The 21,918-nt window shown below is 48.5% G+C and overlaps 1 protein-coding gene across 4 annotated transcripts in view; it reads left to right on the plus strand.

The window, feature by feature from the left end:
* Positions 1–21,918, plus strand: part of TTC7B (tetratricopeptide repeat domain 7B) — a 246,923-nt gene that overhangs the window by 178,044 nt on the left and 46,961 nt on the right. For 2 of the 4 annotated variants that reach the window (XM_045071285.1, XM_013057653.2), the window contains 4 exons: positions 3,262–3,378; positions 10,184–10,281; positions 14,751–14,915; positions 17,256–17,306. In XM_045071285.1, coding sequence (XP_044927220.1) covers positions 3,262–3,378; positions 10,184–10,281; positions 14,751–14,915; positions 17,256–17,306 — 431 coding nt within the window. The remainder of the gene's footprint in view (positions 1–3,261; positions 3,379–10,183; positions 10,282–14,750; positions 14,916–17,255; positions 17,307–21,918) is intronic. The other 2 variants (XM_045071294.1, XM_045071298.1) reach the window with 2 other exon arrangements.

A 21,918-nucleotide genomic window follows, 5' to 3' on the forward strand; every position in this document is an offset into this window, starting at 1 on the left:
CTGCTGTTGCCCTGTAGACTGTTTGGGCCTGCAGTCCCTTCCGCCTGCTCATTCCACATGCAGGAATGTCAACGATGCTGGTTTGTCCCAGGCTTTTTTATGACTTCTTTCTTAAGATTTTATTTATTTATTTGAGAGAGAGCAGGGATGGCAGGGAGGGGCAAAGGGAGAGGGAGAAGCAGGCTCCCCACAGAGCAGGGAGTCTGACGCGGGTCTCATCCCAGGACCCTGGGATCAAGACCTGAGCCAAAGGCAGTTGCTTCACCGACTGAGCCACCCAGGCGCCCTCTTTTTCATGACTTCTAGTTTTGTCCTCTGGGTTTCCTCAGTAGGTTGAATCTCTGATATCTTTGGACATCAACTGCAGCAAACCAGTGCCAATCACTGTTTGTGTTCTCTTCATTTCTGTGCTAATGTGGCATATGCCCAGCCCGATGTTTTCGAACAGTCTTGAAATGTGTGCACAGGGTTCAGCAAATAGGAAGACAAGCATCACTTGTCCTGTGTTCAGGACGGTCTCTGCCCATATAGCCACACTGAAGTTTGAGGACACGATGAGGAGGAGCAGTGTCCCAGAGGCGGTGCCTCTGTCTCCTGCTCTTATTTGTGTATCCAAGAGAAAACTGGGTTCAGCCTGTCGGCGCCCCCCAATCTGCCCATCATCTGGGAGGCACCTGACAGCAGCTGCCAGGCTTTGCTTTTGCTCCCCTGCCCATGTTTTCCAGCTCATTCTCTCTGCCAGTCTCTCTGTCATGCTGTTCCTCCCGCTTCACTTCCAGGTGCCTTTCCCATCATTTGTGCTCAGCAGTTCTACTATTGTTCTTCCTGTCTGGTTCTCTGAAATTCAGCCCACACCTTTTCAACTCCATATCCTGAGTCAAGTGTTTGAAAGCTGTTATTTCATGTTAATTAGAAGTTCTTTTTCCAGCCAAGAAGCCTTGCATGCAACCGTTCCCCCAAGTTGAGGCTTAGAGACAAGCTCTGGCATTCTGTACTTGGGGTACAGTTAGAGGACAATTGGACAGTTAGAGCCACACACCACCACATGTAGGGCAGCCTTCCCTATGGCCTCACCCCCTCCCTGGGGCCAGTGAACTCCAAGCTTGGCTAAGCCAGAAGAGTTTGCTGTGCCTCCCAGAGAACATCACCGCAGTCCTAGGTGGGATCTTCCTTGGCCAAAATTGCTTGGCAGGAGGGTCTCTGATCTCTGAAAAAGTCTCTGCCAAATGCTGCAAAGTGACCCTTTGGCAGCTTCTCCTCCCTTTGCAACACACTTCCCAGTTGACCCACGTTTGGTGGGAGATTGTGATGCAAAAAGGCTCCTCCCACTTTCTGGACTGGTGATGACCTCCGCGGGAGCTGGCACCTGGCTCCTAAGAAACCCCTCAGAGAACTTGCACTTCTTGAAATGTTCTTGAGCAGAAGGCAAGCCCTGGTCTCACGTATAGCCTCAGCCTTTACGCCCACCTGCTTATGGCTCAGGGGTGTATCCTTGCCCTCACCTGGCCCATTGCCATCATCCCTGGTGTCCACAGACCCAGACTCGAGGAGGCTGCAGCCCTGAGCCCTCCCAGAGCCACCAGCAGCCCCTTGGGCGTCCTCTGTTCCATCTGGAGGGAGTGGGTGGTAGGAACCCATTCCAGAGTTTGGGAGGTGATGCATTAGGACCACCCTCTTTCCATCGCCCACTGAGAAAAAAGAGACTTCCTCCAAAATGCCTTCGGTTGAGACCATTACATCATGCGTGGTTGAGGAATTCTCTTGTTATGTCTAACTTAAATCATTGGATATGCATTTCTTAGTCTTCTGTGGTTTGTAGAGAAAGTCAATGAGCAAATGTGGATCTTAGGCCCCCCCGAGCCTTAAAGCACAATCCTAGGCACTGTGGAAGTGAGGGGGTGGTGTTCTATTATGGAAGAGCGATAAATACCACCCACCAAGAAGGGTCCTTACACACTTTGGTTGTGTTGTGAAGTGGCACAGAGGAGGTCTTTAATAGGCAGGAGCTTCTCCCATCTCTTTCTTCTCTGTATTATCATTAACAGCAAACACCAGCTAATGTGATAGAGAGTAGAGTAGACCGAGATGTAAGCGTGGTATTATTTGAGGAGGTGGGGTTGTAGCTGGGCTTAGAATTCAGGAAGAATTTAGGAAAACAGTAGGTTCATACAGATCAAAACTGAGGACACAGCATGTATATTCATAGAGTTAGGAAAGAACCTGGCCTTTGGCCAATCAGTTATACTCGTAGGAGTACTGGGTCCGAAGGGATGCATGGCACAGAATGAGTTGGTGAGACAGGCGTGGCTGGTGGGCAGGGGCCCTTCGAGGACTCAGGAAGGAATTTTGACTTATTGTTATATACAGTAAGGAATCGCTGTAGTTTCTTGAGCTGGGACTGAAACTGATTTTTAGAGATCTTCATAAGGTGGTTTCTTAGAGCTGTGCAACTCGGGGGAATAGGCAGACCACCAGGAAGTTATCTGGGCTCATGCTGGGGCTTCACAAGGGTAGTATTAATGAGCTCAGGGACCAGGGGAGCTAAAGTCTTCAGAAAGGCATAAGTAGAATTCAGGAAAGGGATAACCAAGGGGCTGAGAAAGAGAGAACGGTCTAAGCTTATCTCACAGAAGATCTGGACAGAGGGTAGAGCCACTGGTGGTAATAAAAATAGGGAAAAGAGAGTTGGTGATTGTGGATTGAGCTGGTGAAGTCCTAGTCCTTCAGTAGCAGGGCTGGGAAGATCTGAGGGGAGAGCCTGAGCCAGACGCCCCCTTCTTTATGTGCCTTTTCGATGCTCACATGTTAACCTTCACATGATGAGGATCTTTGTGGAAAGGGATTTGTAGATCATTTATATCAACTGACTCATGTCTTCCATGTAAATCTGTAAATAAATCAAGATTTGGTTTTAATGAATTTTCAAAGTTTTACAAATAAATTGGTTTTGTTTTAAAAAGCAGGCTCTTAATAAAATCCCCGTGTTCTCAATAAAATTAGCCACTCTGATGCTTTTAAGTTGATCTCAAATCATCACGTTGACTGCACCTGCATTTGCCTTCAGTCTACAAGGCCACGTATCCAGCTAGGAGTTCTGGAACCCTTGCCCTTGCTACCACCACTTCCCTCGGATCAAGCCTTTGCCCACCCCATTCTAGACTGAGTGCCGTCCCTTCCAGGTCTAGGCCAGGCCATGTGGGTGGTTCTAGCGAGACTCTGGCTTGAGCTGTGTTGTTTTCTCCCTCTGTCTCCCCATCACAGACTACTGTTTTCCAAAGTGAAGTTGGAGTCTCTCTGCCGGGGCCCAGATGAGGCGCTCCTCACTTGTAAGCACATGTTACAAATATGGAAATCCTGCTACAACCTAACCAATCCCAGGTAAGAGGCCAGCGGGGCCTGTTTTGCGTGGTTTTTGCATGGGTCCTCACCTCCCGGAGCCGTCTCAGGTGGGCACTTGGCAGGCAGGCAAGCCCCCTGCCCCCCTGTGCACCTCCAGGTCCTCGTGAGCAACAGATAATCGCAGTGGAGCCATACATACTCCATTTGTCAGGGGCCTTTCTCCCAGGGGCTGATGAGGCCCCCAGACTGGGGCTTGCTTTTCTTCTTGCTGCCGCCGTGACCCATGAGGCCCCAGGCCCCATTGATCTCCACCTGATTTCTCTCAACCATCCATTTATTTAAGTTCATGGACAAGTCTTAGCATCTTTGTGGTAATTGATGGATAGACTAGTCAATTACATACTTAAGATGTAGGGGGGTCTTAGAATAGTATTTAAAAGACCTGCAGAGACAATAGGCCATGTCCTACCAAGGAGAGGAGAGATCACCATGATGGGCAAGATAAAATGTAATTGTCAAACCATTAAAATCATGACACAAATATAAAATGAGCATGTATCAGAGGTTTTATTTACCTCATTAGCTAACGAGGGAACCAGTAAAATGTTAAGATTCATTCAGAGAAGAATTGGAAAGATAGATATCCTAGGGGCACCTGGGTGGCTCAGTGGGTTAAAGCCTCTGCCTTCAGCTCAGGTCATGATCCCAGAGTCCTGGGATCAAGCCCCGCATTGGGCTCTCTGCTTAGCAGGGAGCCTGCTTCCCCCTCTCTCTCTGCCTGCCTCTCTGCCTACTTGTGATCTCTGTCTGTCAAATAAATAAATAAAATATATTTAAAAAAAAAAAAGAGTTACTGAAATGAATTTGCAAAGAAATGCAAAAACAAAAACAGTATTCTTACAGGACAATGAAATATATGGTTTGGGTTTGTCTTTTTACAGGGTGGAAATCAATTTTGTCTCATTTGCCTGCAGAACAGTAAAATGACCTTAATCAGTTGGAGTCAGTCAAGGGCACACCCCCACCCCGACTGAAGCCGATTAATCGGGGAAAGGCCCCCTAGTCAACTCCCAAGTCACCACTGAAAGACACCCACTAACCTGTTGTGCCCATTTGCAAGTCTTGGGCAGTTTTTCCTGGCATCTATTTAAATTACTAAGTGTGTCCTGCCCTTGGAAGGAAATCATTTAACGAAAAGGGACCTAATAATCCAAGTGCATTCAGACAACAGCTCATACGCTTGGTGCATTTTTTAAGCTCATAGCAAGATGTACGGACAGCCCACAGGAGGCTCTTAAACGTCGGGAGGCTAAAAATATTCAACTCAAGTCGTAAATGTGTACTAACTAAGGATGTCACTTGCCCCTTACAGCCCCCCCGCCCCCAGGGGGAGGCAACAGGCTAGTGGCTTTGCTATGCAGGCCCGGGGAGAAGAAAGGTGGGGTGGGCGTTAGGGAAGCAGCTGAGTGCAGGAGGGGTTCCACGTGGGATTTTATTTCAGCCGTTAAAATACTCAAAATCAGGGCCCTCCGTGTTAGGGGACGGGTCCTTGTGAACTAACATTAAGCAGAGTTGTGACCGCAGCTGGGCCTCGTGAGCCGCCCAGTGGGAAGGGAGGGAGCTCATGCTGTCTGGCCCCAGGCCCAGCAGGCAGCCCCATGCCCCTTGCAAAGCTGGAGTCTCGAGAATTAGCCAAGAACCCCCTTCGTAGCTCAGCCCGTGGCGCGTGATGGCCCCATGCTCCCTCTTCCTCTCGGTGAAAAGATAATCCTGAAACTGGCCTCTTCCCTTTTGCGGATATGTTCTGAAAATAAAGATCATTTTAATTTTTAAAGAATTCCACTTTTCTAAGTCTGTAAGCAGAAATAGAAAATGCCCATGTTATGTTCCCAAAAAGCCCCCCACTCCCAGCCTCTCCGAAGCAGCAGGATTTAGGGAAGTCTTGGCCACAAGCGCCGCTAACAGGAGATCCTCCCCAGGCTGGTTGCTTCCGTCCTGGAGCGTTCCTTTGCCCGTACCCCCGTTCAGAATGAGAAAATAAACCCATCGGCCTTCATGTTGCCAATTTTCCCTCCGTTCTCCACACCTCTCCCACCTCCCCACATTTCCTCCCACTTAGCAACCAAGAATATTGGATGTGAGGAGAAAAAAAATAGCAGAATTGGAAAGCTTTTTTAAAATACTTAACCAAATGCCTGGGCTGTGTCCATGCTTCCTCCGTTTCCTGAAGGATCCTGCAGGGCCAGAGAACCCTGGCTCTGGGCACAGAGTCTGGAGGGGGTGTGGGGGTGGGCGGGGGAGGACCCATCACCGGTTTGCGAAACTGCTCCCTCCAGGGACTCCCAAAGCCTTGGGGGAGGGGGAGGGGGAGGGGGTGGTAATTGAGCAGCCCCTTATTAAGGAGCTTCCTGATTATTTTTTTTAAACTTTATTTATTTTCTCTGGGATATAAATAAATGTTTCTCCTGTAGGCCTTACCATTGCGTAAATCTAGACATCCTCCCCAGTATGGTCAGGTTAGACTCTGGCAGAAGAATGAAGCATAAAGAGGGGAAGGCTGCCTCTGGACAAGGGACGGCATACTTCCTCGTTCTCCAGATAAGGCCAACTCTGGGTCCAGCAGCGTCAAGTTCATGATCAGGTCACGCAGGGTTCTAGAAGAGAGTAGAATCGCATGAACAAGTGCATGAGAAGCCTCCCTGCTTTAAAAAAAAAAAAAAAAAAAGGCAACAAAAACTGGGCAGAGAGCATCCTGGTAGGTTTCTGCTTCCCCTGCCAGGGCTCTCTAATCGCCCACCCCCTCCCTGCTCCACCCTGGACTGGCACAGGCCTCCACCGCGGTGAGATGATGAGGCACAGAGGGAGATCTGAGCAGTAACCGGCCACGTGGAGAAGAGGCCGAGCTTTCGGTGTCCCCTGCAACTCGTTCCGTCCTGATTTTTGCTTGAAGGAAGATCCCACTGAGCTAGTCGCTGAACCGAGACGACTTAGACGACTCGCAGAGAGTGTTCCACCTGCAGGCTGGGAATGCAGCTCTTGCTGCGAGCGGAGTGGTGGGTGGCATTCTCTCGAGTGTACACTTGGCAAGGTGTGTGTCATTTCAGAAGCCTGGATTTATTTGCTGGGTCTGCAGTTTGACTTGCCTTTAGGAGAGAAAGCTGTCTCGTGTTTCGTCTCCTCTCTCTCAGTAGAAGAGCCAGTCCCTTCAGTTCTCGTGCCCGTTGGCTCAGCTGCTCAGAATAGCGTGACTGGGGACCAGGGCCTCACTGGAAGGTTCCGGCCGCCTCCCAGAACGGACAGTCAGCTTTTCAGCTGGGGAGGGCAGCCCCCTTCCCTGGGCCATCCGTGTGGGCCTTACCTCCAGTCCCTACATCAGCCTCTCGAGACCGCAACTCTTCTTTCCATTTTATAGAAAATAAGCAAGGCCGAATACATTGCCTAAATTTTCCCAATTAAAGAAGCACTAGAGCTCGGATTCAGGCCCAGGTCTGCGCTGACATCAGAGGCGCCACTCACGCCACGTCTCCCAGTCAGCAACCAACTTCTTTCCCTTTATTTTTGTTTTTCTGTTGTTCCCCACTTCTTTCCCACCCCCTCGCCCCAGCCACGTGGACCATCTCCATCCAGGAGCCATGTGATCGGAAGACAAGGTTTTCTTCCCCAGTCCTATCTCAGTCACTTACTTACAGAGCACTTTAAGTTTTTATTTGTAAAAAAATAATAATTATTATTATTATTTATATATATACATTATTATTTATATATATACATATGTATGTATATATAAATAAATATTTTTTTACAAATAAATTTTTTTTATTTACAAATAAATTTTTTTTTAACAAATAAAAACAAAGTGCTCTGTAAGTAAGTGATTGAGATAGGATATATATGCTTTCTTTACTGTAACCTCAAGTTGGAAGCTGGAAACCCCATCTGGTACCGAATAGTCACCCGTGTTTGGGGAAGATTTTCTTTTTACAAAGCGTGCTCTCCTTCCATCTTCCAAGCGGCCCCATAGAGCAGGCCAAGTCACATTCCTTCACAACTCATTTTACTGATGAGAATTGAGGGTCCGGGGTCTTGGGACCTTGCCTGGACTCTTGTTAATCAGCGATAAGGGGCCTGGAGAAAAACAGGCATTTCCTCCTCTCCCACCTGCCCCGCTCTGGCCTCTCATCCCAGGCCTCTTGTCTTCCATCCAGTAAATGCTTGCGGGCGCTAGTTCAGAAGCAGGTAGGAGCCCGGGGTTGCCGCAGAGACTCCCGGGCCCTCACCCCAAGCCCACCACCAGCTTGCCTCTTGTGTTTAACAGCCTTTGCGGGCTGTGGAAGGTGGAGGATTTCCAAGAGAAGCTCCCCGTTTCCGGTATAACTTGACAGGACCGCCACAGGACTGTACTCTGAATGTTCAGTCCTGACGGCGAACAGAAGTCCCCCGCATGCGCGAGTCTACCTGGGGGAGTATGCACAGCTTACATACCATGGATTGGGGGCTCCTGCCAGTGCCCTCCCCCTAAATCTTAGCACCACTGACTGGGAATGGTTTTCCTTCCCTTCCTGCCGTCCTCCTTAGGAGGCGCTCCTGGCAGCCTCTGGGCCAAGCACAGAAGAGGTGAGGTCCCTGGGCAGTGAGGCGGGAGTGGGTGGTCCCTGCCAAGGGCCCAAGCAGGGTCCCACAGGGAGAGAGGAAGACTTTCGTGAGCGAGACTGGCCAGAGTGAGAGAGGATTTGGGTTTTGGCAGCAGTTTCTAACATTCAGAGCAGGAGGCCCTTAACTCAGCTTCCCCACACCTACCATTGCACTAGAGGGCTGGGAATAAGTGGTCTTCGGAAAGTGGCCAGCCACATTCACCTCGGGTGTGTGTTTGTAGGTATATGTATTTACGATGACATCTTCTGAATGTTCTGTCCATATGACCTCAGTTCAGCCTCACACCGCTGTGTGTAGGAAAACAATCCTTACCTTCATCTGACAGGGAAAACACTGAGGCACAGGGAGACTAGGACCGGAGTGACCTACTTGTTAGGAACAGACAGAAGATAAGATCCCAGAGCCCTGGCCAGCTTCCAGGACCCAGCAGAACACGTGGCCGCTAATCCTGGGCAATGAGACTTGGTGAGATGGGTCAGCCCGGAGGGTTATGGCCAAAGCAAACCCATCAAAAACCCAGGCAAATCCTTTTCCTGCAATGCCTACCACCTTACCATGTGCCCTAGAATCCCCAAGACGATGCAAAAAATCACTATATTTTGCGATGACATCTTCTAAAAATCTCTGAGGCAGGGAGCCGTTAAGAGTATTCGGATCATAACTCTTGGTAATATTTTTCTAATAATTACAATAAAAATATATACATGAACAGACCAGTGTGAGAAATATTCAGTCAGTAATGTGATTCATGAACATTTGTAGCTACTTTTATGTTGTCTTCTGCTCAGAGACAGTTACTGTTTCGCAGTTGTGGAAATAATTAATAGGACAGTTTCCAAAAACTGTGTCTCCAAAGATGTAATAAGTATAGGCTGGCAGATAGTCTGTACTGAAGCAAGTTTCCGTCTGTTTCCTGTGGATTTCTCTAACTACATCACTGGACGTGGAAATTACAGCCTGTGAGCCATATTAAGTTTCATACCAAATCTTGTTTGTACCGCTTTTAGCAACAGCTGCATACAGGAAGGAAATTGTGTCCCTTTATTATAGAATTTGAACTTCTTAACAAAAAAAAACCAAAAAACAAAAACAAAAAAATACCATGCCTAGAGCCCCCCGATTGACAAAACAAAAGAGCTTCAAAGAAAAGCATTATGGACTCAAACCTCATGAGACAGATGTGCTGCTTTTCAGAGCTTCTTGGATGGAATATCATGATAGAAGAAAAAAGAAGAATGCAACTGTTTTTGCTTGCAAGCTTCTCAGAACAAAACAACACCAGAGTCTGTAGGAGCGAAGGTCCCCTGTGTTTCATTCCACTGGGGCCCAAGGTGGTCTCCCATGTGACTACCCAAACAAATGGTGCCAAGCCTGCTCTGTAGTGGGGCTGGGGAGGGGGGATTCAGGGCAGGAAGCTGCCGGCCTGGGAGCTGGTGCCCGAAGCCTGCTGTATGTGCTGTGTGTTTGCAAGGCCCAACATTCTCTGGCTTCCCATCAATGCACGAATCAGATGTGGGCGTGGGCTGGTACATCCCCAGCTCCTCCAGTGACCAGCAGCTCCCTGTGTGATCTCGTGACTATTAGATAGGCCACGGCTGTGATTGCCCTTTGAAAAGTAGGAGCCAGGGGTTGTTCTCAAATCTAGCTACACATTGGAGCCATCTGGGAAGCTCAGCAAAACGGGGACCTCGCCAGAAATACTGATGCATTTGGTCTGGGGAGAGGCCTTGACATAAGGGTCTTCTAGAAATGCCCTGGGTGTCTTCCCTGGGCAGGGAGGGCTCCAGCTGTAGACCGTTGATTTGTAAGACAGTTCAGGGGAGGTGTGTTTATGGGCTTGATGCGTTCCAAGACTTCCTACACGGAAGGCCAGTCAGTTCCCCGTTAGAGGGCAGACGGAGAACCTGGCTTCAGGTTTTCAGTTTTGTATCTTATAATGACACCAAAGAGGCTAAAATTAGCAAGGGTCTGTGGGTGTGGTTTAAGCGTGTTTGTGACAGTGAACATGGAAAGGGATCCCAGTCCCGGCCGAGCCAGGACACAGGATGCCTGGTAGGCAACGGAGAGGGGCTAAGGAGCATCCCAAACGCACACAAGTTGTTACTGCACATCAGGGGTCGGTGATGGTTGATTCTGTGTCTCTCCCTCTGCCCCCTTTCCCATGACTGACCTCTGCAGCTGTGTTTTGCAGTGATTCTGGACGTGGGAGCAGCCTCTTAGATAGAACCATTGCTGACAGACGACAGCTTAACACAATTACTTTGCCAGACTTCAGCGATCCCGAGACAGGTGAGAATAACAGACCAGAGGGGACGGAGCGGTGTCCGCGAGCGCGTGGAGCCTGGCCCCGAGTGGCGAGTGGCGTGGGACAAAGACGGCCAGGGCCGGGGCTCGGAAATGTTCCTTACGCTAAGAGGTTAAACTCAGTTGAGGCACGTTTTCTCCAAGTGTCTTTCCAAGTGTGTGTTCACAGTGGGGGATACGCTGGTGCCTGGCTGGCACAGTTCTTTTGAGATCTATTTTACCCCATGCTCTCAAAGCCTCAAATTCAAGACTAAAATTAGATTTTTCACATCCCCATGAAGCTTCCCCTCTGCTTTTCGGTTTCTCCCTTTCTCTTTAAGTTTCAGATCTTAGATTTTGATTTTTAATCAGTTGAACATAGGAACATCCCCCCCCCCGCCCCCAGCAAAAATGTCCCTTAGGGACCCAGGTGGGTCCTGAGCTTCTGATTCTCGGGTCCCCTGAGCACATGTGTACAACCTTGTCATTTGCGCTTCCACATTTGCCTAAGGACAGAGGAGTAAATACGCCTCTGTCGTTTTCAAAACTCCAGACAAGTAATTCTAATAGTTCTACCGACTGTTCCGTGGCTATTTGGAAAGAAGTTCCCCTCTGCTTCAGGCCTCAAAGGTAGTTCCAGAGCGTGATTTGAAAGAAAGCTGGTGCTGTTGCTTCTTCAGCCCCCCATGCCCTCCCCCCACAGAGGGCCTGTATAAGGCTTGCTCTCCAACCGCATGTGCCTCCTCTTTTCTGGCTGGCTTCATGAAGGGAGCTGCCAGGTCCCTCTCCTGACCTTGTGACAGTCCCCAGCCCCTGCCCAAGTCCTTCCAGAGAAAGCCAGAGAGCAGCCCTCGGGTATGCACAGCTGTCTCCCGAAAAATCTTGGCCCTGGCAGGATGGGAGAGAGACCACCTCTAGAAGCCAGCTGTGCTCCTCGCCGAGCCCATGCCCACAGCTGCCTGTAGACTTCATTCCTTTGCTAGGCTCCCTCTGACCAAAGTTAAGGTCAGCTTGAGAAGTCTGATCCCAGGGCCCCGGGGGCTCCCAGCTCAAGAGAGTGTTGGGTCTTGGATGCCACGAATTGCAGATCAGTGCAGGTGAACAGGGCTGGAGGCCACTGCTCAAACTGCAGACTGACAAAGCCACAAAGAAACTCAGCCGCTGCAGTGACCTGCCCCCTACCATCCCAGCCGCTGGTCCTCCATGGACCAGCAGTCCTGGTGGGGAGCCTCTGACTTTGCATATCACAGCAGTCCTCCTGGAGATGCGATGGAACCCCCTCGTTGCTGGAAAGGGAGGACAGGGCCATAGGCTCTAGCCACTGCGGGGTGAGGCTGGGACACCGTCGGAGGGAGAAGGAGGTGAAGCTCACTAAGGCACCAGCAGCAATTTTGGCTGATTCAGAACAGCTGCCGCGCCTGCCCGGGGCCGTCTCCCCCCTTCTGCCCCCTCCTCAGGATCCTGTGAGGACAGTCCTACTAAATTCAGACCCCTTTCCTTCCAGCTGGCCTGGACCTTAATTTCCCCTGCAGTCCCAAGACTCGAATGCCGCATCGCACCGAATACAGATTGTGGCAGAACAGAGGAGAGGCCCTTGTTATTTGTTCTCCCCTTTGCCCCGTGGGACATTTCCCCTGGAGACTTCAGGAGTGTCCCCGGGCAGGTTAGACCTTCTGAGATGCGGGAGGGTCCAGGTGAGGTGTGTACAGGGCGGGGCGCAGTGAGGGCGTTGCCGCACCCTGATCCCTAGTGGGGTTGGGGCCTCTGCTCCATCCCTCCCGCTGGAAGCCCAGGGTGTTGGAGTGGGGCGCTGACACAGATGCCCTAGGACAACAGGACCATGGCACCGCCTCCAGGCCTGGCCACTGGCCATTTGACTGTTGTTGTAGGATCCCTGCAAGACGATTCCTGTAGGAATCGTCTTTTACCGGTCCTGCCCTCAGAGCCCGCAATTACTGGTTTACACACCACTCCCTACTGACCCAGGAGGCCAGGGAATTAGAAATGGGGAAGGCCACATTAGGAGGGCTTATCACTGCCAACTGGTTATAAATGAGGGTAGAACATGCTGAAATGACAATTGAAATCAAAGAGACAAAAATGAGGAAGACGCATCTAAAAACAGAAAGCGTGCCTCCATCTTGATTCCTAGAGCCCAGTTTCCTGTAGTTCAGCCGGCGCACTCTCACTTGCACGCCTCCGGATGGCCTGACTGGGGGACATCCCGCAGAGTCTAAGTTCTGATTCACAAGGTGCCACAGAGAAGTTTTGCTCCCATCCCTGCACCCCCGTCTTGTTTTTCCCCGAAGGTGACCATTTTTATTAACGTTGTGGTTGCCCTTCCAGTGTTTTCTTCACGCAAACAATCATAGATAAGATTTCCCATGTTCCCCTACGTCAGAATTAGCATAATGCTGTGTAGCTGTGCCATCGAGCACCTGGCACTTTTCAGTTCACACACGTCCCGAAGACCCTTCCATAGCCACCTGCAGAGAACGTCCACGTCCCCTCCGGCAACGTGGCGTTCCATGGCTCAGGCTTCACACTCCGGGCTTCTCCATCCCCTCTTCCTCCTCCTCTTTGCCACGGTCTTCAGTGCACGTGAGGGAGGAGGCTGGCCAGTTTTGAACGAGCTGGCACTGCTCATTTAGGGAAGCAACTGGGCTATCGAGGAAAAGAGAAAAGGAACTTATCCAAGGTAAAAGTGGTCCCAAATCGAAACAAAGTGACCGAGGTCTACTGTGGTGTGAGAGGACCCAGCCCTGGCAGGGGACAGCTCGCTGATAGTATTGGTCCGTGCCCCACCTGGGGCTTCTCTCCTTTCCTGAATTCCCTAATTTAAAGGGCTCGGGCATCTGACACGAGCGAAGCCGCACAGTGCTGGCATCCACAAGGACGTGGCCAGGGCCATGGTGAACCTCCACCACCGTGACCCCGTCCATTCTCCGTCACCCAGGGTACAGACAGAGAGTCCTTTGTGAAGCCACAGGCCCTCTTGGGTCCCTTGTTTTTGTGTTCCAGAACTAAAATGTATTTCCTTTTTGGTTTTGTGTTTTTTAATTTTCTGTTGTGGAAAATGTTCAAATATATCGCAACAGAGACACCAATATAATGAATCCCCACGTACCTACCACCAGCTTTCAATGATTAGTATTCCTTTTTCATCATCTCTCCTGTCCCACACTTAGTTTTTATAGAGTATTTTAAGGCAAATCCCAGACATCATACTTCGTATGCTAAAATTTCAGTATAAATGTCAAAGAGATAAGAACTCTTAAAAACTAGAAGCACAGTGCCATTATTATACCTCTGGATCATTTTAAGATGCAGGCTTAGCATTATTGATTTGGGAAGTGGCTAATTAACTAGGATGTGGTTCTCTACCTCTGAAATTGCCCATTTGAACATCTATGGAATACCGTAAGGGGAACTAGAAGCTTGGGACTGGCCCAGTCCACTGTGGCTAATGGAGTAGGTATGATTTCATTAAGTGGATGTGGCAAATTGGAAAAGCCCCAAAACAACATGATCTCCCTTCCCTTGTCACCTCTGGCTCCCCTGCCCCCACCTTTAATAGGTCCCAGCCTTGGAAAAAAAGAGGAATCCGATAGAGTGACAGTCTTAGCGTTGAAGCTATGAATCATTGTCTTTTCTTAGGAATAAGTTGGTAGTTCCTTAAATAGAGGATAAGAAAAAAATGTTTTTTTCTTCCTTTTGCCTTCAAAACAGGATGTGGAGTAAGGCGGTTTATCTCTAATCATTGGTAGATATTACCAGACACCTCTCCAAAGCAAAATTATTCTTTTACCGTGAAAGTTTAGTCCATTGTGTCTGGGACAATTTTTCATTGTAGCTGTGGTTGTCTCCCTGTTAATGGATATGTCTCCAGTGGCGAGGCATGAAGGTGGTGGTGACAGCTTCTTTCCAAAGTGCCCAGCCTGTGCACTCGACCACAGGCCAGCTTGGAAAGCTTAGCCCTCCATTGTCACGATGCTGGCACCATGACCTATGGTTATACCTCAGTATCTCTACCTAGGAAAACCTTCACTTTCAAGTAAACTTTATGTAAGTGCTTCTCATAAAAATTAAATCTAGAAATAGCCGAGGTCTGTACCTTTCCAACTGAAAAGTGGTCTCCTCTAGAATATCCTGGATATTGTAGGTTAAATATGTATTATTTTCAGCGGATCATGCTGCCGAGTCTGTGCCCAGGTAAATCGGAGTTATTTTTATTCCGTGGTGTTGTTGCAGAACAATTAAATAACCAGTGGGGAAAAAAAACAACAAATTTGTTTTCTTCGAAAAACACTTGTATTCTATTGTCCAGTAGAGGAATGATTGTGTATTACATGACCTCATTTTCTTTGCAGCTTATGTGAGTATATTAAAAGCTAGTTTATTTTTTCCTTTGTGTCTCTAAAGCTTTTTTTTTTTTTTTTGCCTTTATCATTTTTTTTTCTCTTTCACTTTTTTAGTGTCAGATACCTCCTCCTCCTCCTCTTCTCTTTCAAGAACCGAATCTCCTCTCCACCTGTTTGTGTCTCCTCATCTTCGTTCTCATCCTAAACCTGACATCTTTGTGTGGCCCCCCGCGGCTCATTCATTCAATGACCCAAGTCCCCGCCAGGAACCCTCTCTGTGTAAACATGGTTTATGGTTTTTCCTTTCTTGTTAGACCTGCTTCATTTGCCTGATGTTTCATTTTCTGATAATCTTCCTAACTGATAAGCTGGGTAGGAAACTCCATCAAATTTATCGGAGAGGAAAATCTTGCCAGTTTGAAAATCCCAAAGCTGTGTGGGGCAGAAGGAGACATTGTTGCCCAAGTTCCAACCTCTGTTTTGAAAAGTGAAAGAGACCTGTTTTGAGCAGGATAAATAGAAGCTTTTCTAGACAATGCTTCTGGTTCTCAGCATACTTGCATGCTTTCCTGGAGTTAATATACATGCATAAAAATCCCATTTTTAAAAAAGGCCAATTAGAACATTTTGCACATAATTTATTTCTATGAATTTCTGATTTTCTACTTAGAAATTAATTCAACAAGCATACAGTGATCAAGGTGATATCATAAAGATAATGGTCATAAGCCCTTTAAATTTGTGGTTCTCAAACTTGACTATGCATTAAAATCACAGAAACAGCTTTGAAAACTGCAGATCCCCTGAGCCCCACCCCTAGAGTTTATGATTCAGTAGCCTGAGCTGGAGCCCAGGCATGTGGATTTACAGAGAACCCACTGAGGATTCCCGGGCCAACGGGTCAGGTATTACATCTTGAGAAACATGCTCTAAATTGTTCTCCATTTGCAAGGAAGGAAAATGTAGGGCTTGTGGGGAAACCTATGAAACTAGGCAGAGAAATTGGACAGGATTTAATCTAATCTTGCCTTTATATAATACAAAAATTTGGAAAGTCTGTTTTACGGTGTTTGGGGAGCTGTCCATTTAACTAACAAACAAACAAACAAACAAACAGATTCCTGTATTAAAATGAAACACTGGTTGATCAGGTCCTTAAATGGGACCTAAATGTGGGTCTCACCAGGAGAGGCCAAGCTTGCCTTCTCTCACTCATTTATTCTATGTTCGCTTTTCCTACAGCATCGCCAGAAAATTTAATCTCTGTATCCACGATTTATAAGGGCTCATCTCTGTCCCAAATGCTCAGTTATATGCTGAACAAAAGCTCCTGAGGGGAGCTGCTGCCAGAAAGAACTACTTTCTCTAATGGGCTCATCTTTCTGATGGCTACCCTGCCGTGTTAGACTCACACACACACACACGCAAAGTTGGGCAGAAATGATGCTATCATCTAAAATAAGTCATCCAAACCAAGAAACGCTCTGGTTTTACTTCACTGCATAGTTAAGTTTTCTGAACTCGGCTTTCATGGCAATCCCAGCTTTATGAAATGCAAGGCGAAGATAATGTTTATAAACTGCTTATGTGGTTTTTAATCCATTTCTTAAAATAGACATTTTCCCTTTAATACAGTGCCCATAGGCAACTGCCTCCTTCCGCTTTTCTGGAAAAGGTGTTGGGTACATTGCCTTTTGCCCAGTTTTCTGTCTTCAAATGGGATCTTACCATTCTAGAATAGCATGACAGATTCCCAGTGGCCCGGCCACTCTCGCTGCACAACAAACCCACCTACCTCTACCCCCGCCAGTGTTTATCTTGTCACATCCCAGAGAGCCCAGCGTTCCTTTAAACCTTTGAAGACTGAGATCCTCTCTGGTGAGACATCTGATACCCGATTAATTAGTAAATTGTCAGAGCGATGAGCACCCACTGGGCTTTCTGCTGAATGTGCTGCGTCCCAAGCAGGGTTCAATTGTTTATTCTTTGTGAAACTATGAGTCATGTCTTGCCCTTAGGGAGTGCCTCACAGGTGCCCAGGTGATGTTCCCGAGAATCTTTTTCTCGCCCATAGCTACCACATTTAGTTAGAGAAGCATACTGTACATTACCGATAGATATAAAATTTCTTGATTAGAAGTGTAATGAATTTGAATCCTGGCTCGCCAAGGCCTGAAGTTCTCTGAATTTCTCTCTCCAATCCTTTGACTTTATAGGAGTGAAAACTAGCCCAAGTCTACAAACTATTAGAATCATGATTAGGGTTAATGGTGGAAAGATCTGAAAACCGCTTGTTTGATTATTTTTCCCTTCCCTTTGGAATTTCCTGCCCTGGAAACAAAACACATTACATGGGTTGGTCAGCTTTCATGTGCTGGGTGAACATTTAAATGTAGAGGGGAATGCCCAGTTGGCCTTTCTTTGGTTTCAAAAAACAAAACACAAAAAACATTGTTAGTGGAAAAACATGTGTCACTCTTGAATTGAAATCTAATTTGAGACAGCCAGACTTACAGTTGGAAGGTTATTAGAACTCTGTTTGCTTTCTTAGCCTTAATTTTGATTTTTCAAATGTTTTGTTTCTTGGTTTTAATTTTTGATTTGATTTGTTGTTCCAAGGCAACTCTCCAGAAGTATACTTTCATGGTTTTCCCTCCCTTTTTTCAGTTAGTAAGTAGTTTACCGATCTCTCTATTAACCTTTCTGAGGGTCTCCAGAATCACGCTTCCCTCCACCGTGGAACGTGTGTTGCAGTTGTGGATCGTGGGGAATGCTGAGATGACATGGGTGTGAGGCTGCCACCTGCTTGTCCACTGCTACCTGGGGCCCTTCTCTCCTGAGATGCTAATGTTCCCCCCACCCACCCCCCCTACATGCTCTGCCCCCTCACCACCCCGCCCCAACCCCCTGCAGCCTGGGTGTAAGCACTGGGGAGGCAGTACTTCTCTGGGAGGGACTACAGAAGGAGGCAGTGCATGAAAGATGTCCTAGTCAGGCCTCCAGTGGATTGGCCACACACAACACACCCCCACCCCCCACCCCCGTGCTGATCGGAAGCTGATCGGAAGTGCTGATGCTCCACCACCACCCCCAAGTGCAGGTCATCTGTGAATTTGGAGTAGAGGGAACCAGTTGAATCACGGAATTTTTTTTTTCCAGTTCAACCACTATTGCTATTTAGAAAAGCAATTCTAATAATTAATTTTCCTTAAAAAAGGCAAAACAGACTTCATAAAATTTAACCTGCATCTAACCAAACTGAAAGGACACTAAGCAGTTCCCCAGGCATAGGACTAACACTTTCAATGGTGTTCTTTTAAGGCATGAGTGAATTATTTTTCCAAGGATGTTTCCTAGACTGCAGATTCTCTGTGATCAAATATTTTGGGGAAATATTGCATCTCTCTCTTAGAGAGTGACAGTTCATACTGGCACACTAAAGGCTCTGAGAAGTCCTGCAGTTTAAAAAAGTCAAGGTTCTGAAGTTTGACCCCTTGTTCCCCAGCTAATTTCATCATTTTCTCACCCTATGGAATCTGTGTTCCAGGGACTGCATTTTTAGAAATGCTAATGTATGTAATAGTGAACCAGGCTATTTGAATGATCTGAGCCTTTACTTCTTAGAGCAAATATTCCTCTCAGGGGAGCTGATTTCCCCCTCTGAAATCCAGCTCAGCTTAGATATGACTTTATTTCTGGCTTTTGAAAGTGTCCATACAAATAAAATATTTTTTAAATGAATAAAAGTACATAGTAGAAGAGAGTTGTTTGGTATTGTCATCACATTAGGGTCTTAAGGGAAAAAAGTTTCACTGCCAGCGTTCTTTCAAATCAAGCTCCTCAGATACATTAAAAAGATTTGATTTTTCAGAAAGTCAGGTTACACTAGAATCTTCAGGCAGCCCTCATTACTTACAGTGAGGCTCAGTGCATTTATACAAGGGACATAACTATCTTCCATGGAAACCACTCCAGCTCTCCAAAGTCAGGAAAGCTAGGTTCAAGGACTTGTTCTGCAGAAGAACCCAGGCAACTCATTTAATCTCCCTGCACTTTAGCTTCCCTATCTGTAAGGACGTCAGTTTACTAATCCTATTCACACATGCCTTTATGGCGTGCCAGGAGCGCAGCCTGATCTCCAGGCCTGGGTTAGGTGCCCCACTCCCAAGTGACAGCGGGCAGCTGTGGCTCCCGCAGGGAGGTGGCCGCCGGGTGGTAGGAGCCCTATTGAGACACACTCTGTGCTCTCCATTCTCCATGTGGGCTGCTCACCACTCCTTAGACCTGGGGATCCCAGGCACCCCCATTCCTGAGCGCTCACAGTCATCTTGGAGGAAAATGCATGTTGACGTTTTATTCGCCTCTCCAAGAAGGTGCTAAAATCAGGAATTCCGACTTGGGTTCTTGGCTCGGCTTTTCAGATCCCTGATTCCAGTGAGACTGCTGCTCTCTTTAGGAACACGGAACCCCAGGGAAGGGAATCAGCAGAGTCATGACAAAACGCACCTCTTAAATGAAATAAGGTTGAGAAACAAATTCAAGGTTGTTACGTTTCCCCCTTTTCTTTTGGCTAGCATTTCATTATTGACTTTGCATTTTTTCTGACATTTAATACTGTATCTCTCGATCGGGAAATGACTTAGTCCATGGGGTGTACATTTCACCCTCTGCTCCTGCTTAACAGAATAAAGTCAGGTTTTTAGAATCTGTGTATGAAAACATCACTCCAGTGATGACCCCACTGCTCTTGCGGGGTGGCGGTTAAAAAAAAAATAAGCCTCAATGATTCGAGGATGAAACTTTTCTTGCTATTTTAATGAAATTAAAATTAATTCTCCCCAATTAGTTCTGTGGTGTCTTTCTTTAAATGAGATCAAAGACAGTTTTAGGAGATTGACGAGGCAGTAATAAGTGGCACTCAGACGGAAGTGAAGGAGTGTGTGTCCAGTAATGAGACTGTCACCCAAACTGGAGAGGCTTTTCCCAGAAGCTGCATTCAAAGACAAACGCAGCCTTTCCCCCAGCACTTGAGTCCAGACGCACAGCCTCATGCATATGCGACAGGGAGGGTTTCTAGTGGAGATGAAAGCATCTGCCTGGTGTAGTCCTCCAGAAGGTACTGTCTCCAGCCCAGAGCCATGGCTCGGCTCGCTCTGACAGCTGGCCTCTTCCCGCATGCTTGCGAACGGCTTCCCGCCACGCTTCCCGTGTGCCCACCTGTCCCTGCCAACACCCGTCAGCAGCATGCCGGGTGCCCCCGCATGCCCACTGGTGGCCATAAACCCCAGTTCCCCCCCCCCCTCCGCCCCCGCTTTAGTGGGATCCTTCCCTAAAGCTTTCCCTGGGGAGAACATTTCCCCCCGTCAGGAGAAGACACATCCTGTCAGGTTCCATGTGCTTGATATTCTGTTAAAGTCACTTGGAAATTGTGATCTCGTCTCGAGACCGTGGGTTTGGCTGTCCTGACTTACTTGGCTGTCTTCATCTCTTTTCCATTCCGTGGAAAAGGGAACTGTCTCCCAGAACGGGGACCAAAGTTATTTATCAGAGGAACCCACAGGCAGGAGAAGCCCCGTTGTCAGGGGGAATCAGGCAGGAATGGCAGGCGCCTGCCAAGTGCTATGGTCCCACACCCTGTCAGACTGGCAGACACGCTACAGGGGACGTGGCTGCTGTCACGGAACTGAAGATATGCCAGGGAGGAGCCCCCCCACCCCAAACCCCACGTCAGCTTCCTCAGAGAAGCAGGACTGCCTCTAGCAAAGATGGGAATTGTCCTATAACACCCGGGGGGCGGGGGGTGGGGGCGGAATGTTTAATGTTCGAAAAAAAAAAAAAAGGTGTAGAGGCCAAGTGCCTAACTTGGTGCTTGGTGTGAGAGTGGACTGTCCCTCGTCTTCAGAACAGAAGGCTACTGAGCTGTGTCTCCTGCAGCCCCGGGGACATGCTGGTTCTTAGAGCCCAGGTGGCAGGTGTGAGAAGGTCACCAGGCTGCCTGCAGTGAGCAGTGCTGGACTGATTTTACTTTCAAGCCTTAGCTCAAGAAAGACGTTCTTTTCCTGTTAAAAATGAAGCATCGTAAGCAGAGCTCTCTGGCAAGAATGCTTAGTCATTCGGACCGCTGTTCAGTATTCGGGGTCTTGAAGAGGGAGACCGGCGGCCTCTTCCTTCCTGTTTGAGTTGTTTGGGGGTTGGGGGGGGACAACTTCTCAGAACTGGGAGCTGAATAAAGTCTAGTGACAGATAATATCGAATCATTTCAGACCTGAGGGGCACTAAGTGTGGAGGTTCACCAGCCGTCGGGGCTGCTGTGTGCCCGCCCCTGAGTGGCTCTTTTTCTTTTCCGAAGAACATGGGGAGCACAGGTGTCTGCTGCTATGGGGTTCATCGGGGAGAAGGTGGGTGCCCAGTGGAGACAGGGGACTTCGGGCACAGCCGCAAGGCCCATTATCCCAGATTCATGCACACCAGGCATCTGAGTTAATTCTGGGGCTGGGAAGCCGCGAGCAGCCCAAAGCCCCAGCAAACTCATGTGGGATATGCAGTAAAGGATTTTCGTTGCACATCATGTGACACTTGGCCCTTGTTCCTGGACGCTGACGTGTACCCAGGCACCAGGGGGGCGGAGATCCATCTAAGATCTAGTCTAGCTACGACATGCTGGGAAGATACGGGGGAGAGGGAGGTGCATGCCCTACAGACGAGAGCCGCTCACCCAGTGCCACCAGAACAGTCAGGACAGCCAGCCGGACTGTAGAGGGAGGCTCTGCGTTCAGTAACCCTGCTCACGAAAACAGGCCTTATCGAACATAACCACGCCCCGTCATCTCTTATGCCTTATGCCTAACAAGATTTGTTGCCTCCGAGATCCCTCTGAATGGTGAGATGGGGTTCACGTGCGATGCCCCCGGGGCGGTCTGTGTGAGGTCGAGCACAGGTGTGGCGAGCTTTGGACAAGGGGTTTTCCAAAAGGCTCCAGCTGCACCCGCAGTCTGAGCCAAGGCTCCCAGTGTCCCGGGTTCCTCAACACGCCTCCGCGCACGGTAGCAGCCTGGGTCAGGAAGCCTCGGGAGGGCTTTGGAGCTCGGACTCACGGCTTCCTGAGGTCAGTGACCTTGGTTCTGGGTCCCATCAGCCATGGGGAGCTGCCCGTCCGGTTCCCAGGTCCTCTTTGCTGCTTCCCTTCCCCCACAACCCCTCCAGACGAAAAGCCTGGATGAGAACAGTTCTTCAGGCGGCACTTTGCCTTTGGATCAGGGGTCCAAGACCACATTTTCCTTTG

Source organism: Mustela putorius, unplaced genomic scaffold (assembly GCF_011764305.1).
Source record: "Mustela putorius furo isolate JIRA1106 unplaced genomic scaffold, ASM1176430v1.1 tig00000129_pilon_pilon_pilon, whole genome shotgun sequence".
Taxonomy (NCBI): domain Eukaryota; kingdom Metazoa; phylum Chordata; class Mammalia; order Carnivora; family Mustelidae; genus Mustela; species Mustela putorius.